General features: G+C 40.9%; 1 protein-coding gene across 1 annotated transcript; it reads right to left on the bottom strand.

The window, feature by feature from the left end:
- Positions 1–1,570: 1,570 nt before the first annotated feature.
- Positions 1,571–17,053, bottom strand: LOC309826215 (nicotinamide N-methyltransferase). The gene is made up of 3 exons (XM_082660203.1): positions 16,748–17,053; positions 15,550–15,757; positions 1,571–2,038 (listed from the first exon to the last, which is right to left on the bottom strand). Exons 1-3 carry the CDS (start codon positions 16,899–16,901, stop codon positions 1,606–1,608), a joined length of 795 nt encoding a protein of 264 aa, XP_082516329.1. The 5' UTR covers positions 16,902–17,053; the 3' UTR covers positions 1,571–1,605.
- Positions 17,054–19,102: the final 2,049 nt, after the last annotated feature.

Here is a 19,102-nt window from a genome sequence, read left to right on the forward strand (position 1 = left end):
ACAGTTACTTGGAGAAAGGATGCGCAGGTCTGACCCTCCCCACCTGCTTACAGGAACAGAGCTGGACTTGGCCTTCTTGATGCAGCCTGGACTGGCCTGTTAGTGACCTTCAGGACAGAATCTCTAGAACCCCTAAACAGGTTAGAATGTTGTGATGTGAATGTCCTATGATAATTGAACAGTTGGAAATGTCTCGGAAATGGACCAATACTGTGTCATTTACAACCAAGTAAACAAAAATGTACTGGTGTTGGACTCTCCTGCCCTGATGTGATTGTCATTGCATGTCGGGGGGAGTGGGGAGGAAGGACGCTCCCTTGTGAGAAGCAGAAATGTCCACTGTCAGTAATCCTAGGAAGAGAGAAATCTTGGGATGAGAAATGAAGACTAGAGAAAGGGGCCTCAGACCAGGGTGAAGAGGAAACTCCTTCTCTCTCTCTCGGGTAGGGGAAGGCAAACTGTTTTTTTATAAACATCTAAATAATAGATATTTTAGGCTTTTCAGGCTATACATACAGTTGCTCTCATAATTACTCAGTTCTACCATCACAGCAGGAAAACAACCACAGACAGTACACAAATGAATGGCCATGGCTGTGTTCCAATAAAACTTTACAAAACGGGCAGCAGGCTGGATTTGGCTCCTGGGTCGTAGTTTGTCAACTTCTGTTTTAGAGCCTCGGGGTGACGGGCATAGGACCCAGAAAGGGTGGTCGTGCCATATGGAGGTATGCTAAGTAGATGAGTAGATGCTTGGCCAACAGTTATGCCAACAGGCTACCTTCCAGGACCCTCTACAGATGCGGGCTCTGAGATACTTGTTTCTTTCTTTCTTTTTTTCTTTTTTGGCCACACAGCGTGCCTTGCGGGATCTTAGTTCCCTGACCAGGGATTGAATCCAGGCCCTCAGCAGTGAAAGCATGGCGTCCTCACCACTGGACCACCAGGGAATTCCCAAAGATACTGGTTTCTAATAGCACCTGTAAGACAGGGTCTCTTTTCTCTCTTGCTAACTCGTAAACTTCTCTTCAGGTATAAAAGTCACAGCCTTGGCTCAGGTGTGTTGAGGGAAGTAAAAGAAAGGCCTACCCCATTCTTGAGACCAAGAGGCAAAAGTGACAGCTGTTCTCTGACCCTGGGTGGTGGTAGCACCAGTAGACCCCAGAGGAGGACACGGTTCCCAGAGAAGGCAAGAAGTGAAGAACAGGGGAAGTCTGTTCCTGGGAGAGAAGAAGGCATCAGGGCCTCCAGGAAATGAGGAGTGAATAACTGCAGACACTTCTCTGTAGGCATGTGTGGGCTTAAGCCATCATAACTGGGATATTCAAGGAAAATGAGGTATTCTTTTGTAATCATAGGCAGTGAAGACTAGACATGCCCATTTGTCATGTTGGAGTCCTCATAACACCAGCACACATGGGGAGCACAGAGTAGGTGGTCAACCAATGGTTCCTAGGCAGACTGACCACTCCAACCCTGCCCTAGATGAACCATTGGGCCCCAGCCATTAGCCTCTACTCAGAACAATGACCATGGCAGTTAGAACCAAGGATTGAAGTCAACTGGGGAAGCCAGAGGAATGGCTTTAATGGCGATCCCAAGGTATCATACAGATGTGCTCAGCTTCCGCCCCACCAGGGAGAAAAGCCCTTCATTGCTGGCCATGTTGGAAGAATAACTTTGGGAAATCACTTCAAACTGTTCAATGGTGTAGCCGGCCTCCCTCACGGCAGCCTCCACTGCCTCCCGGCCCAGGCAGAGGCTGGAGAACCTCTGCTCGCCGATCATGTAGTAGCTGCTCTTCAGAGCGTCCACGAGCACCAGGAAGCCCCCCGGCTTCAGCAGGCTGCCGAGGTTCCTGAGGGCCGCACGGTAGGCAGGGAGGTCCGGGCAGGCGGCGTCCAGGCACAGCGTGCTGAGCAGGCAGTCGGCCGGGGGCAGTGGGACAGCCCCCAGAGGCCAGCTCTGAGTCACGTCACACTTCAGGACCTGCTTGATCGCCCGCCTCAACTTCTCCTCCTTCTCTGGTCCCTTGACTCTGAAACACACAAACCGACAAAGATCACTGGCTACCCCACTCGTGGGAACCCCAGATCTCTTAGGTCAGGAATGAAAATGGCAGTGTTGTCCCAAAGGATATAACCTTAGGGCCATCCCTGTTGTAAAAACAGATAAAGAAGAAATGAGGGACCATTTTGGTATCTGAAGGTGACCATAGTACCTTGTGCTGGGTTAAATCTTTTTACAAAGTAAATAATAATATGGAAATGATAATAAAAATACCTAGTTGCCTGCTTCTACAGTGGACTGCCCCCATGAAATTCTTCTTCTACTGCTTAGAATAGTGCCTACATCATTTATTATTGTTGTTATTATTATTAGCCTTGTTCCCTCTACCAAACTGTAAGGTAGTGACTGTTTGGCCACATATATCAAGCAATAATGGTTTAAATGCAGAAATGGTATCTTTGTAGTAGCTACTGATGAATAGGAGGTCATCCATAGACATTCGTAGAAACGGTTGATCATGTCACACAGCTGTGGCCAGGGCCTTTCTGGAAAGATGAAAACTCCTTGTTTCCATTCTCAGGCTCCAAAAGATATTGCAGATAGGGAGGATGTTTCCTGATGGAGATAGTTTTCTTGGTAGCCTTGCTAGGAATCCTATCCTTTTCTGCCAAATCAATGGGTTTCTTGAGAGAAAATTCGTTAATGACAGGAGAAAAGGCAAGGGCAGGAGATGGAATCCAGTGCCTCAGATCCTTTTGGAATTTATCAGTGGAGGAATAAAGGAACAAACTAACCAATGAACAAAATTAAATAAACACATAGAGTAAGCAAGAGAAACTGGAGAAAGGGAACAGACAAAGGAAAAGAAGTAGCAGAAAATCAGAGAGGTAAGACAAAGAGAGGAATCGCTGAGTGTATAAAGTGCCCAGAAGGCCACTGAGTTCAAATAGTATAAGTGATGATTGAGTATCCAACACTTTGAGGAAGTTAATCAACAAAGCACCAGGGTTGCAAATCCAGGCTTATGTGCAAGAAACACACAGTCGCTGGCTCCAGAGAAGACAGCCACTCAGGCAACGATGCTTGATAGAGAGAACGGAGGATGGCCCAACATCAGAGCAAATGAGAGAGATTTATACTGGGACCATTTCTGGTCATGAGGAAAAGTTGATGGTTTAAAGAAAACTTGGGGACTTACCTCCAGGTAGAATGATTTGAGATAACAGCAATTAGCTGTGGGCATCCTATTTAAATACTTAAAATCTAAAGCCTAGTGTGTATAATCAGTTATTTACAAACATCCTTTAATTGTGTTATAATTTTCCATTTAAGAAGCTTAATAAGCATAAGAAGAGATGCTCAATATCGCTGACATCAGAGAAATGAAAATCAAACCATGAGATACAACTTTGCACCAACTAGGATGATTATAATAAAAAAGACAGATAATAACTAAGTGTTGGCAAGGACATGGAGAAACTGGAACCTACATACACTGTTGGTGAGATGGTACAATGGTCCAGCTACTTTGGAAAACAGTCTGGAAGTTCCAAAAAAAAAAAAAAAAAGGTTTAACATAGAGATTTAACATGACCCAGGAATTCTGTTGGTTTTTTTTTTTAACATCTTTATTGGAGTATAATTGCTTTACAATGGTGTGTTAGTTTCTGCTTTATAACAAAGTGAATCAGCTATACATACACATATATCCCCAAATCTCCTCCCTCTTGCGTCTCCCTCCCACCCTCCCTATCCCATCCCTCTAGGTGGTCACAAAAAACCGAGCTGATCTCCCTGTGCTATGCGGCTGCTTCCCACTAGCTATCTATTTTACATTTGGTAGTGTATATATGTCAATGTCACTCTCTCACTTCATCCCAGCTTACCCTTCCCCCTCCCCGTGTCCTCAAGTCCATTCTCTATGTCTGTGTCTTTATTCCTGTCTTACTCCTAGGTTCTTCATAACCATTTTTTTACTTAGATTCCATATATATGTGTTAGCATACGGTATTTGTTTTTCTCTTTCTGACTTATTTCACTCTGTATGGCAGACTCTATGACCCAGGAATTCTAATCATAGGATTATACCCAAGAGAAATGAAAACATGTGTCCACACAAAATCTTGTCCATGAGTATTTATAGCAGCATTATTCATAATAGCCAAAAGATAGAAACAACCCAAATGTCCAACAAATTATGAATAGATAAATAAAATGTGGTCTATCCATACAATGGAATATTATTCAGTAATAAAAAGGACCGAACAACTGACACAGGCTACAACATGGAAGAACCTTGAAAACATGATGCTCAGTGACAGAAGCCAGACACAAAAGACCACATATTGTACGATTCCATTTATATGAAATATCTAGAAAAGACAAGTCTGTAGAGACTGAAAGCAGACCAGTAGTTGCTTGGGGCTGAGAGGATTGGGGAAAGGAGAATGATTGCTTATGGGTATAGGGTTTCTTTGGGGAGTTATGAGATGTTCTAAAATCGTGCTGAGGATCACACAATTCTGTGAACATACTAAGAACTACTGAATGTCACCCTTTACATGGGTGAATCGTATGTTATGTGAATTTTATCTCAATAAAGCTGTTCTATTAAAAGAGAGAGAGAGAAGACTTGCCCGCTGGCGCAGTGGTTAAGAATCCGCCTGCCAATGCAGGGGACACGGGTTTGATCCCTGGTCTGGGAAGATCCCACATGCCGCGAAGAAACTAAGCCCGTGCACCACAACTACTGAGCCTGTGCTCTAGAGTTCATGTGCCACAACTACTGAAGCCTGCGCGCCTAGAGCCGGTGCTCCGCAACAAGTGAAGCCACTGCAATGAGGAGCCCGCGCACTGCAACAAAGAGTAGCCCCTGCTCGCCACAATTAGAGAAAACCTGCTCGCAGCAACGAAGACCCAGTGCAGCCAATAAATAAATAAATAATTTTTTTAAAAAATGCCAACCAAAATATTAAAAAAAAAAAAAAAAAGAGGGCTTCCCTGGTGGCGCAGTGGTTGAGAATCCGCCTGCCGATGCAGGGGACACAGGTTCGTGCCCCAGTCCTGGAAGATCCCACATGCCACGGAGCGGCTGGGCCCATGAGCCATGGCCGCTGGGCCTGCGTGTCCAGAGCCTGTGCTTCGCAACAGCAGAGGCCACAGCAGTGAGAGGCCCGTGTACCGCAAAAAAAAAATAAAGAGAGAGAGAGAGAGAGAAAAGCTTTGCAAGATATTACTTTCAGGGAATTCCTACTGACCAATAAACTGGGAGATACAGGAAATGATAATTTCCTTTGACTGGGTCTACCTGTTCCCCTTTTTCAGGTAGAAATGGTAGTAGGGTGACAAATTTGTCCTAGTGGTCTGCACTTTTCTGGTTTTTGCACTGAAAATCCCATGTCCTGGGAACCGGTCTCAGTCCTGGACAAACCAGGAGGGTCAGTCGTTCTAAAAATAGGGAAATCACTTACAAAGCTTCCACCCCACCTGACAGAGCATGCATAATTTGACAGATCATTTTAAGAATAAAAAATAATAATTCAACATTATGAAAGTCTGTGTGAAACATGGCTTTGAAGAGGTAAATTAATCTAGAATAGAAAAAATTCAAATAACCTATCCTCACCTATGGATAACTTAAGTGTATACAAAAAGCTAAACAAGTGACAATGTAGTGTTCTTTTGAACATGTCCAGAGATGATGCTGTCTCTTGGGAACATTATGGTAATCTGTATTTAAGTGATTACATCAGAGGCCGGTTGGACCTCTGGGCCCTACTGTGTATGAAGCTATTTTAAAAACACAAGTTGCCACAGAACTAGTACTTGCCAGTTAGATGATGTTGGAAATTGTTCCCAAACTGTGAGACACACTGTGAAATCTGGAAAGCTGGCAGAGAAGGTGCCAATTTGAGAGGGAAATTTGTTAGAAACACCCACTGTCGTGGATACCTGCTTGTCTTCGGACGCACTACAAACACTGGTGAACTCAGTTGCTGAGGCCGCCATGTAAAGATTACACCTCAGGGCTCCTCGGGGCCTGTGATACACCTGCAACGAAATGGACTCACCTGGAGACACAGGCAATTACCACTCAGCTTCATGTTTAGCTCAAGGGGTAGGGAATAAATACACACCAGAAAAATGTTATGCAGTTTTACAGAAAGCTAACCACCGTGTGGCCATTTCTCTAGCTCTAAAGATCTAGCCTTTCAAAGGAATCAATATGCCAAAAAAAAGGAGCCGCATCCTCTGTAAATATGCTGTCTATAAAAGCCTGAAGGAACTGAGGAGGGAGAGGGGGAGGAAAGGATAGCATGGGACTCCTGGGAAGAACACTTCGTAAGATTGTCTGTCTGGACCCTAGGTAGTTATCCTGAGATTTAAAGCAGGATCTTCCTGCCCTGACGCTGCAAGGCGGGTCGTGAATCAGAATCCCCTGGACATGTTTTTTCCATTCCACTTACCTCCCCAAGCCCCATCCCCAGAGGTTCCAGCAGGCCCTCCTGAGGGAAAACCATCAAGATGTGTAAAGGAAATGAAAAGCTGAATAAGCTTGGATGTCAATGTGAGAATTGTAAGAGCAAAAGGACTCATCACTGGTGAACCTTCGATACAGGCCACAGCTGAGGGACGCTAGGAGGCAACGTCTGGAAAGCAAAATGCATGCAGTCCCTTCTTTTATAAATATTTTTTGACCTTCTATTGTGCGCCAGGAAGAGCACCGGGCAGTGGAGACCTAAGATGGGTCAATGAGAAACAAATCCTATCCTCATGGAGATTACAGTCTGGTGTGGGAGGAAGACATAATCCGATGATCACCCACAAAACTGAAACATTAAAGCTGTGATGAATGCCAGGCAGGAGGGGCACATGGCACTAAGAGAAGAATACTAGGAGCTTGACTCAGTGTAGAAGCATCAGGGATAGCTCCTCCAGAAAGGAGTCAGGTGAGCAGAGAAACAGAGGATAAATAAGTAGGAGTGAACTAGACCAAAGAGAGTAGGGAGGGAGGAGGATACTCCAGTAAGAGGAAATAGCAAGAGCAAAGGCCCTTTGGTGGGAAGAAACATGGAGAGGAGAATGCCAGTGTGGCTGAACCTCAGAAAACAAAACAGGGCATGGCAGAACGGGAGGCAAAAAGGTAAGCTCCCACCCGTTGACATGGAAGCTGCTAGTCTAGGGACCACAAGACAGGTGCCAGACTAGACAGGGCTTCGTGGACCATGTTAAGAATTTTGCTTTTTAATCCTAAAAGCCATGGGGAGATATTAAGGGGGTGCTAAGGAAAGGAGTGATATGATCAGGTTTATACTTTGAGGCAATCAATTTGGGACAAGAATGGAGGTGGGAGGCCAGTTAGGAAGGAGAGGTTGGTAGCTTGGACCAAGAAAACAGCTTGCATGGAAAATACTGGAAGAAATATACTGGTTTAAGAGGAACTCAGGAAGTGAAGTGGACAGAACTTGCTGCTGGTCATGAAACATGACTGACAGGGAGATGACAGGACTGACTTCCAGGTTTCTGGCTTCTCCAATTAATTATATGATGATGCCATTCAAGGAGATAAGAATACCAGAAATAAAGCAGATTTGGGGAAGATCATAGCTCTATTTTGGGCACATTAATTTTGAGATGCTTTGACACACAGGAATAGAAATGTTTACCATTTGAAGAAATGGACAGTTGAAGGTTTTTCGTCCTGTTAATTTCCTCCAAGAGATAATGCAGTGAGAGCCCGTGCTCAAGAGAAAGACATCCTTGTAAAAGGCAAAAGCTTTTCCCAGTCATCCCTGAGACAATCATCATGACCACCAAGGTGGCGAGTTTGAGAAAGAATATCAATCTTTTACAAGACTTGGGAATACAGGGATGCTTTGGGATAGAGGCATTTCACTAGTTCACAGAACAAATTTGGCACAGGTGTGTCTATTGGGCGCCCTAGACAACATCTTTCTCAATAGATAAGAAAATCTTTGTATGGAAAGTATTTATTTCAGAGAACCGCCACCTCTACAGGTGCTCAAGCTTTCTCCTGTCAGGTACACGGAGCTAAGTGGAGGAGCTGCTGTCTGTAGAGGCAACCAGGAGGGGCTCCAACTTCCCCAGACCCCTGCCCCAAGGGCTGAGGGCTGAGGAGAACCTGCAGAGCACACCTCTAACACATCCCCACCAGCGTGTCCTGACATACCTGTTGGGGAGCTCCCTTCCAAACACCAGTGCTTCTCAAACTGTAAAATGCATACAGTCCCCTGCAGATCTTGTTAAAATGCAGATTCTGATTCTGTAGGTAGGCCTGAGAGTCTGCATTCCTAATAAGTTCCCAGATGATATGGAAGCTGCTCGTCTGTGGACCACAAGGCAACGTGTTCCAGGTTCCAGGTGCCAGAGGTAAGTTAATGCTGTTTCTAGGACTTCTTAAGGTGACGCTCATTTTCCTTGCTTCGTTCTTGAGTAGTTAGTTATATCTTAGTATTTGACTTGCTGACTTGATGAATATGTATAGTGTGAGACAAGAATTTGGTACCAGTGTCTTACAACTTTTCGGATAATTGTAAAAATGAGTGGTATCTAAATGTCTGAGTCACACTCCAGAGGAACAGGAGGAAGAGTAAGTAGACAGCTCAAATTGTCTCTGGAAGCAGTCAGCATAAGAAATAGCTTCAGATAAAGAAGAAATAATCTCAGGGGAAATAGGTTATGGGTTGATAGAGGAACTTGAAGATGCAAGAAAGACATTAGTTGAATGGGATCACTATCATTCTCAAAACAGTTGAAGCCACAGGATCTAGCAGAAGGATAAGGGTGAGAATGCAGAATTTTACCACCAAAAATACAGTTCCTTAGTCTGACAGAGTGATTGGGAAGGGACAGTGTCTCAGGAACAATTGTTACGAGCTGACGATTCTCGCTTGAGATAAGTAATGCTTTCAGTATCCTGCTAGATGTTAAGGGTTCATTTCTGAATAAGATGGAAAGGCTTGTGATAGCTAGGGAAATTGAGAGCAAAGTTCTAAAAGCCTCTTGACGCATGATTTGGTCCTTGGAAAGATGTGCTGTCTGACAACGACTAAGAACTTTTTGATAAACTTTCCCTGATATTCTATAAGTCCTGGGAAATTTCTTATTTAATAATTTTGAATATTGTCTAAATCCTCATCACTACAGTTTTCTTCTAGTTAATGTCAATTTCATTCTGTGAAATCACATAGTCCATTTAAAAAGTTTGAAATTACTGTTATCTTGAAGAACATATGTGATGTTTGAAGGCTCTAACCAGCATAAAATTCTAAGTAAGGGGTTTACAGGTTAAAATGGCATATGAAAAGAGCCTCTCTTGATTTCTTACTTAATGCGGTGGAATAACGTGGAGCAATGTTTAAGCAATATTAAACAATTTTACAATGTTGCTCATGAGTAAGGGCACCAAAAATACCTTCCCAATATTCATGGGTGTAGGAAATATGTCACATTTGCGTTCTTCTTGAAAAACGTCCAAAGACTTATTCGGTTGACTATGACATGAATCGGAATTAAAAACTCAACAACTAAAAAAATCCTATAAAATGAGCATCAAATACATCCAAATAATTGCAAATATGATTACAAACTGAGAGCATATGATGTTCAAAGAAAATATAAAAATACTTTAAATTACAATATTTGGATTTAAAATCTCAAAGTTTAACAATAAACTTTGAGAAGGAAGATGCCAGAAGGACTTTGGGTGTCAAAAATTGTTAAATTCCTCATATTACGAGGAAGAAAAGAATTATTGATTCTTACCTGATATTGATAAGCTGAGAGAATTTGTCTCCAGCAGAAATACATTATACAAAAACACTAAAAGAAGTTCTCCAGGTGAAGGGAAATGATGTCAGATAGAAGCCTAGATCTGTAGAAAGGAGTGAAGAATACTAGACAGGACAGATTTGTGGATAAACACAGAAGACTTTATATATATTTATTGAAAATACTACTGACTGATGTGAATATACTTAAAACTATAAAACTGTACACTTAAAGAATTAAGGTGATAAATTTTATGATGTGTGTTTTCTTAACCAAAATTAAAAATAAAACAATAAAGCAAATAAAAGCACTACTGACTGCTTAAAGCAAAAATTATAACAGTGTATTATAGTGTTACAGTTTATACAGAATAAATATATGACAACAAGTGTATAAGGGGCAGGAGAGTGGGTTATAGGAATTACACTGTTGTAATATCTTACATTGTTCATGAGATGTTGCAAATATATTATGTAATTTCTAGAAAAATCATGCGCATGCATGCACACACACACACACAACACAAAAGAGGTCAACAGAGGAGATAAAAGTCAATAGAGGAGATAAAGGCATACTAAAAATGTGTATAATTATACTATATAAATGGAAAAACAAAAAATATTTCATTCACCAACAAGAAGCAGGACAAAGGTACAAATGAACACCAAACAGATGGGATAAATAGAAAATATATACCAAGATGGTAGATTTAGACTCAGCCATACAATATCACTAATTACATTAAATGTAAATTGAGTAAACAATCCAGTTAAAAGGTAGAAATTGTCAGGTTGGATTGAAAAGCAAGACCTACTACATGTTATTTGAAAACAAGTCATTTTAAATATAAAAACACGGACAGGTTGAAAACAAAAGGGTAGAAAAAGCTATACCATGTATATTATTTATCGATTGTTACATAACAAATTATGCCCAAACTTAACAATTTAAAATGACAAACATTCATCTCACAGTTTCTGCAGGTCAGATACTTGGGTACAGATTAGCTGAGTGTCTCTGGTGCAAGGTCCCTCATGAGACTGCAGTGTTGGCCAATCTCAGAGTTGTCCAGTGTCATCTGAAGGCCCACCTGGGGGTAAATTTGATTCCAAACTCACTCCTTAGGACAAGTGAGTGAGTGTAAGAGAGAGCACCCAATAGGGAAGCTGTACTCTCTTTGTATCCTAATCTCAGAATTGATGTCCCATCACTCTACAGCACCATATTTGTTAGAATCCAGTCATTAAATCCAATGGATATTCATGGGGAGAGAATTAAGCAAGAGCATGAATACATGAAGTGAAGATTACTGGGGACCATCTTAGAGGCCCCTACCACCTTATGCCATCAGCAAGAATAAGAAGGCTGGTGTGGCCATATTAATATCAAAGTTGACTTCAAAACAAAGTGTATTACTGGAGGTAAAGGGAGACATAATGATAAAATAGTCAATTCATCAAGAAGACATAACAACCCTAAAAGTGTATGCTGCTGATAACAAGCTTCAAAATGCATGAAGCAAATGTTGACAGAATTATGAGGAGCAAGAGATGAATCCACAATCATAATTTGAGATTTTTAACACTCTCTCTCCCAGTAATTGATAGAATAAGTAAACAAAAAATCATGTAGAGAATTTGAACAATATTATCAATCTACCTGACTGAATTAATATTTATAGAAACGACACCAACAACTGGACAATATACATTCTTTTCAATGTAGAGCACATAGAAGGTTCACCAAATAGATCATATGCTGGGTCACAAAATAAAACTCTGACTACAATGAAATTTAATTGCAAACCAGTAACAATATCTAGAAAAAAAATCCCAACAATTTTGGAAATTAAGCAACACAATTACAAATAATGGATGGTCAAAGAAGAAATCACAAAGAAAATTAGAATATATGCTGAATTGGATAATAACAAATTATGACACATCAAAAATCATGGGATGCAGCTAAAAGAGTGCTGAAGGAAAGTGTGAGAATAAATGACCTAAGCTTCTATCTCAAGAAGCTAGATAAAGAAGAGCATATTAAAACTAAAGTAAGTGAAAGACAGAAAATAAGAAAAATAGGAGTAGAAATCAGTGGAATACACAATGGACAACTGAGAAAATCAACAAAGCCAAGAGCTGGTTCTTTGAAAAGATTAATAAAATGTATCATCTCTAACAAGATCAATCAAGATTTAAAAAAAAAGACAAATTGCCAATTTTAGAATGAAAGAGGGACAATCACCAAAGATCCTACAGACATTAAAAGAGTAATAAAGGGATATTGTAAAAAAAAACTTTATGACAATAAAGTTGACAACCGCGATGTAAAGGACAAATTCCTTGAAAAATAGTACTTATCAAAACAGACAAAAGAAGAAATAGACAATCCAAATAGTCATTAAAGGAATACTCTTCTTAATAAAAAACTTCCTCACACAGGAAGAAACCTTCATGTTCAGATAGCTTCATTGGTGAATTCTATCAATCATTTAAGGAAGAAATAATACAAACTCCTTCAAAAATTAGGGGAGGAAGAAACACTTCCAAATTATTATATGAGTTAGCATCATGCGGATATCAAAATCTGCCAAGCATATAACAAGAAAATAGATTTATAGCTCAATATCCCTCATAAATATAGATGCAAAAATCCTTAAAAAATATTGGCAAATCACATCCAGTAATACATAAAAAGATTACTACTTCATGACCAAGGGTTTTATGCCAGTTTGGTTTAAATACCAAAAATCATCCAACATAATTCATGTTCTCAGAATATGGAGAAACATCACATGACCATCTCAGTAAATGCAAAAAAAATTTGTGACAAATTTAAACATTTGATTAAAACCCCTCAAGAAACTAGAAATACAAGGGAACTTAGTCTGATAAAGAATTTCTATGAAAAACCTATAAATAATGTCATTCTTAATGATGAATCATTGAACATTTTTTCCTTAGATATGGAAAAAAACACAAATGTCTGTCCTTATCATTTTTGTTCAACATTGTTTTGGTGGTCCTAGTCAATGTAATAGGGCATAAAAAATAAAGGCATAAAGTTGAAATAGAAGAAGTAAAAGTATTTTTATTTGTATATCATATAAGAATGTACATAGAAAATACTATGGAATCTACCAAAAATGATTAAAATTAATTAGCACAATATTTTGTAATAAACTATAATGGAAAAAAATAGAAAAAAGAATATAGATATATACATATATATGTTAAATGAATCACTTTGCTGTACACCTGAAACCAACACAAGTATTGTAAATCAACTATATTTCAATATAAAAAATAAAATAAAATATGAAATTAATGAAGTCAGCAAGATCTAATATACAAAAAATCAATTGTACATCTATATACTAGCAGATGAAACTAATAAAATGAAATTGAAATTTAAAAGATACAATCAACAGTAGCATTAAAAAACATGAAACACAGGGACATTTTAACAAAATATATGCAAAATATGAGAACTGAGAGAAACTGAAGTCCTAACTAAGTGTAGACACAAACCATGTTCATGGACTGGAGATGCAATATATCCATTCTCCTAAATTGATTTGTAAATTCAAAGAAATTACAATAAAAATCTCAGTAAACTTTTTTTCTTTTTTTGCGGTACGCGGGCCTCTCACTGTTGTGGCCTCTCCCGTTGCGGAGCACAGCCTCCAGACGCGCAGACTCAGCGGCCATGGCTCACGGGTCCAGCCACTCTGCGGCATATGGGATCTTCCCAGACCGGGGCACAAACCTGTGTCCCCTGCATCGGCAGGCGGACTCTCAACCACTGTGCCACCAGGGAAGCCCTCAGTAAACTTTTTTTGAAGAAATCTACAAGTTTATTCTAAAAGTAATGGCACTAAATTTGCCAAAATATCTTGCAAAGTACAAAGTTGGAGGACTCAAACTCTCTGATTTCAATACTTACTATCCCTGGTAAAGGGAATAAAAGACCAAAAAACCCAGTGGAAGTTTAGTGACTCAGCATGATACCAAAAAGTTTAATTGGGAACACAAGGTAAAACTTCTATTCATACTTCTGTACTACAAGGAATTGTACCACCAATGAGTCATCTTGATAACTTAGATTTGACAATCCACATTTACTACCAATAAGACAATGTAGCAACAGTAGGTAAGAAAATGAATATACAGTTTAGAATACTCCTAATAAGTCGAAGCCAGCAGACCTTTAAAAGAAAATGGGAGGGTTAAAGAAATAGAAGCAGAATTTAGAGACATTTTCAGAAGAGAACTTGACTCAGGAATAAACAAAAGTTGGTAAATAGATGGGAATCAAATATAAGTGCAAGTACAGAAAAATGAATTGACCATCAATCACTCCAGAAGAACATGGAGGTAGGCATACTCCTGAGCGACATGTTGAGAACACATGATTTTATATTCATACTTGGGATTCAGGAATGGTACCTCAATCCCCCTGTTGTTCGAGTTCAGGAACATGGGAGTCATCCTTGATACTTCCCTTTCCTCATTCCCACTAACCAGTCGCTACCAGCTCTTATTCATTCTCTCTCAAAAATTCATCTTAAAACCTTCTGTCTCTCTCCATCACCTAGTCCAAGCCACCATCCTCTCTCCCTTCTGCATCTCTTGTTCTCTAAACCTCCAATCGATTCTCTACACAATAGCCAGAGAGATCTTTGTAAATGTAAGTTGGGTCACATCACTCTCCTAGTTATACCTCTGATGCCTTCTTGTTACACTTGAAGTCCACAAGCATTAACTTGGCCTTGAAGGCCCTAAATGATTTGGCATGTGCCTGCCTTCCCTGATGTGAGCTCTAGGAGACAAGGCACCTCCTCTGCTAAACACTAGAACACAAAAGTGGTCTTTTTGTGCCATTGACAAAGGAGTCTCTGGGGTCTTGTCAATATTCATAGCAGCAAAGCCATGATGCTCCAGGCACTGATGGTCGGCTGGGCTGTAGAATGGGACGAGGGAATAACAAAGTGAAGTGCTCGACTCTTCACCTCTGGCTGGTAGTCTATTGCCAATTTCTTGCATGGGGAGAAATTAGTAATTTAAACAAACTTTTGCTTAAATTTACTTACAGATAGGGTACTATAAGATTTTGATCATTAGTTGTCAATATATAAAGCCCTAATTTTATGGATGGTGAGTAACAAATTCTTTTCCAATAATTCCTTTATGCTGCTAATCTCAGTTTAAAAACCTAGTCAGATTTTTGTTATATCTGGTGGTGTCAGCATTAGCCACTTTCACAGCAGAGATCTATGCATTTGGATGGCTAGCAACAGAGTGTCACTAGGGCGGCAAGCCCTGACCTGAAACCTTCTAGCGAGGAACTGGTTTGGCCTCTTACTTGAAGTTTTCCTAAAACAAGGTCCTACAGTATCTGACCTGCACACTGTATCCATACACAGGCCTGGAAAGGTTTTGTGACCACTCATCTTGGCTCAGTAACCAACTCTTCAGTTTTTTCAGCTATGTCTTCTGCAGTTCTGGTGCACACACACACACACACACATATGCACGTGCCTGCGCGTGCGCACAACACGCATGTGCTTCACTCTCGTTCTCTCTCTCTAGCTCTCTCTTTCTCCATTTGGATTTCTCCTTGGTCCCTCTCTCTCTGTTTCCTTTGCTTTTCAACTTGGACTCTAAGGATAATTTTTGGTTCTGAAAAATGAACTGGTGCACAGGTACCCTAAGAAAGCCAGGAAGAAGACCCGAGTTTCTCTACCTGTTCCCTTCAAGCTCACACACATAGGTCACCACTGGGGACCAGTCAAAGGCCCCTGGCTCCTTCTTCAGCCACTTCTCCAGCTCCCGCAGGTTCTGATCAGTATAGTCAGTGGCGATGATCTCCTTGAAGGATTCACAGGCAGAGAGGAGCTGATAGATGGTGGGGCCAGAGCCAATGTCGATCAGGAGGTCTCCCTTCACACCATCTGGTTTAGAGGAGGGAATGAGGAAGGGGGTCAGGCATAATATGGTGGCAGATAGAGCTGATTTGCACTCTGTTTGCCAGGACTATGCTGGGGAGCCCCAAGGAGAGCCCCAAAGACAGACCATCTCTCTAGTCACCCCTCTTCCCTCAATGTCTCTTTTTAAAACATTTTTTACTTTCCATTCCCCATTCAAGGGTAGAGCATGTTGCTGGTATATTTTTAGCTCTAGGAGGAGGAAAAAAAAGATCTGCATCTGGTGTACAGACCCCTAATCCAGAAAGACTGCCACACAGATAATGTAAAAACTATTAAGGAATGCTTTGAGAGAAAGTTAAAATTTTTTAAAAATTGAGTTTTTATAATGTCTTTCTCCAAAAAAACATCCAGTTCTTCAAAAAGCATCCTCCCTTCATGGGAGGTCTTTATCTCATGCACATTCACAACATTCCTTTGAGTTAGGAATAGAATAATTACTAGAATCTCCATTTCTTTTTTCTTTTTAATTTTTTTTTTGATGTGGACCATTTCTAAAGTTTTTATTGAATTAGTTACAATATTGCTTTTGTTTTATGTTTTGGTTTTTTGGCCATGAGACATGTGGGATCTTAGCTCCCCAATCAGGGATCAAACCCGCACCCCCTGCATTGGAAGGCAAAGTCTTAAACCACTGGACCATTAAGGAAGTCCCTAGAATCTCCATTTCTTAAGTGAAATGTCTGGCTAGTGACCTAGCAAATCAATGTAGAATCAAGGACAGAACTCCAGTTTTTAGATTATCCTCTTGCAGGGCCAAAGGCGATAATGGATATAAAAGCACTTTGTAAACTGTAAAGTATCCACCCCGATGTTAGTTTTTATCCGAGTTAAATGAATGGGTGATGCCAAGAGGGCTGTCAAATAACAATGATTAGACACAAGAGTTATGCCCTGAGACTCTCTCTATATGACTCACATTTGGAGGGGAGACACACAGACAACAGACAAACTTACCTAGGCAAAATATCTTGAAAAGATTTTTCAGAAGATGCCTAAGAATCTGTTTTTCTGCAGAGTGTCTGGACCCAAAGCTATAATATTTTTCTAGATAAGCCTGAGGGTTAAAATGGCTCAGATAAGTGTCCTTGGAGGTGAAGCCAGATTCCATTGTGTCTCACTCCTGTGCCAACAGTCCACTGCCCTCCTTCTCGCCCCTCCAGAAGCCAGGGAGGCACCCTGCAGAAATTGTCTTCTTGAGTTTCTGGCTATCAATATTTCTTCCATCAGTTCAGCCCATCCCTTAAAGGTAGATGTTTAGTTAAACACTAACTGAGAGAAATATACCAGAAATGTTTTGGCAGTTCTAGGAAGTGATGAAATTCCTGGGGAAGGGAGCCTAAAAGAAGGGGGAAGGGGAAGGGGGAGGGCTATGAGCTGTATGCAATGCTCAGCCAAGGGGTGAAGTTCAGCTGCAACGGACTAGAGACAAGAAGACTCACCTGGGCTCACCAGGGAAGTTATTTAACTCATAGAAGAACCTCTAGGTTCAGACAGATGGGTCACCTTCCCATGGCACCATCATTCTTCTTGCAGGGATTCTCCCAGGAAAGAGAGTCACAAATAAGGGTTTAAATTTAAACAACTTAAGAAAGAAAAGAAAAGAAAAAGGAAAAAGGGAAAGATGAGGAGAGGAAATGTGCTCAGGGCTAAGGTATGTTGGCTAAAGAAGGAATCTCAGATGAAGTCTGGAAAGAGAGTAAAATAGCAATTTTTAAAAACTAGATCAATTAACTCTCTCCTTGTACTCTACACACCCCTTCATCCCCTCTCTGTAGTCTGCAGCTTCACCATCCTCCCCAGTGCCATTTCTCAGCAACTGGAAAGCACCTCCTCCCCAGCCCCCCACTCTTTCCTGTCAATCCATATCCTGACAGTTCTTTCAAAGTGAACTTTAAGCCCCATACTTCCTTAAAGAATTCCTTAAATTCCCAATTCTGAACTCATACTGCCCTTAGAATTAGTTCAACTAGCCAAGCACTTGATTTTGTGGTGTCATGTATTTGTTTCTGGTTTTGTCTGTGTCAATTTTACTTCCCAAGCTAAATTTTACATGTATGATGCACTAAAAAACCACCTCCTTTAGATCAAGGACCATGGCTCGGTTCTCTTTATAACTCCTACTGCACATCACTGGGGGGTCTACCTAATAGGTGTTCAAAACACTGAGCGATTAGTTGACTGTTGTCATATTGTACCAAATGCAATTGCAGCAAATGCATGGTATTCCATGGGTGATGACTTAGTAAGAGCCCATTTGGTTACAAGGCAAAGAGACTCACACAGAGAAGCTCAGGGAATTATTAATAGGAGACTATAATGGAAATAAATTGCAGGGTATCTAACTGGGTCTCATGGACCAAAAAAATCATTAGGCAGCTAATCTCTCTCTCTTTCTTACCCTTCATTTTCTTCATCATCTTCTTCCTCCTCCTCTTCTTCCTCCTCCTCCTCCTCCTCCTCCTCCTTCTTCTCCTTCTTCTCCTCCTTCTCCTCCTTCTTCTCCTTCTCCTTCTTCTCCTTCTTCTCCTTCTTCTCCTTCTTCTCCTTCTTCTCCTTCTTCTCCTTCTTCTCCTCCTTCTCCTCCTTCTCCTCCTTCTCCTCCTTCTCCTTCTTCTCCTTCTTCTCCTTCTCCTTCTTCTCCTTCTTCTCCTTCTTCTCCTTCTCCTTCTCCTTCTCCTTCTCCTTCTCCTTCTCCTTCTCCTTCTCCTTCTCCTTCTCCTTCTTCTTCTTCTTCTTCTTCTTCTTCTTCTTCTTCTTCTTCTTCTTCTTCTTCTTCTTCTTCTTCTCCTTCTCCTTCTCCTTCTCCTTCTCCTTTTCCTTCTCCTTCTTCTCTCTCTCTCCCCCACTCCCTTCTGTGCGAACTGGCTTCTTCTTTTGAGCATCCACTATACACATGGCTCCATGCTGGCCATTCCATATGGTGGCCCTGGCCCCTGAGCTTAGAGAACCTTCTGACTCATCTCCTCACAGCTGGCTGACTATGTCTGCATGGTGGTGGGGGGAGAGTAAAGGATCTTTTCACCTCCCATTGCAGCAACTGATATGGGACAGACAAATTGGCTCAGGTTATTGCAACTGCTGGATCTTCAAAAGTCAAATCACAGACTTGAAGGATGTAGAATCAAAACAAGGTGTCTTTGGGAGTGGTTCTGAGGGGCTGCTGCACCACTGGTACTTCCTGCTTCTCCTGACTGCCCTGGGGATGGAATACAGCAAGAAGCATCCAGAACTCAGCCAAAAGACAGAAATTACCATCCTGATTTGCTACCAACAGTTTGTATGAAAATGGCAGTTAGAAAAACTAACTTC

The sequence above is a fragment of the Grampus griseus genome (assembly GCF_964374135.1).
Source record: "Grampus griseus genome assembly, chromosome: 8".
Taxonomy (NCBI): domain Eukaryota; kingdom Metazoa; phylum Chordata; class Mammalia; order Artiodactyla; family Delphinidae; genus Grampus; species Grampus griseus.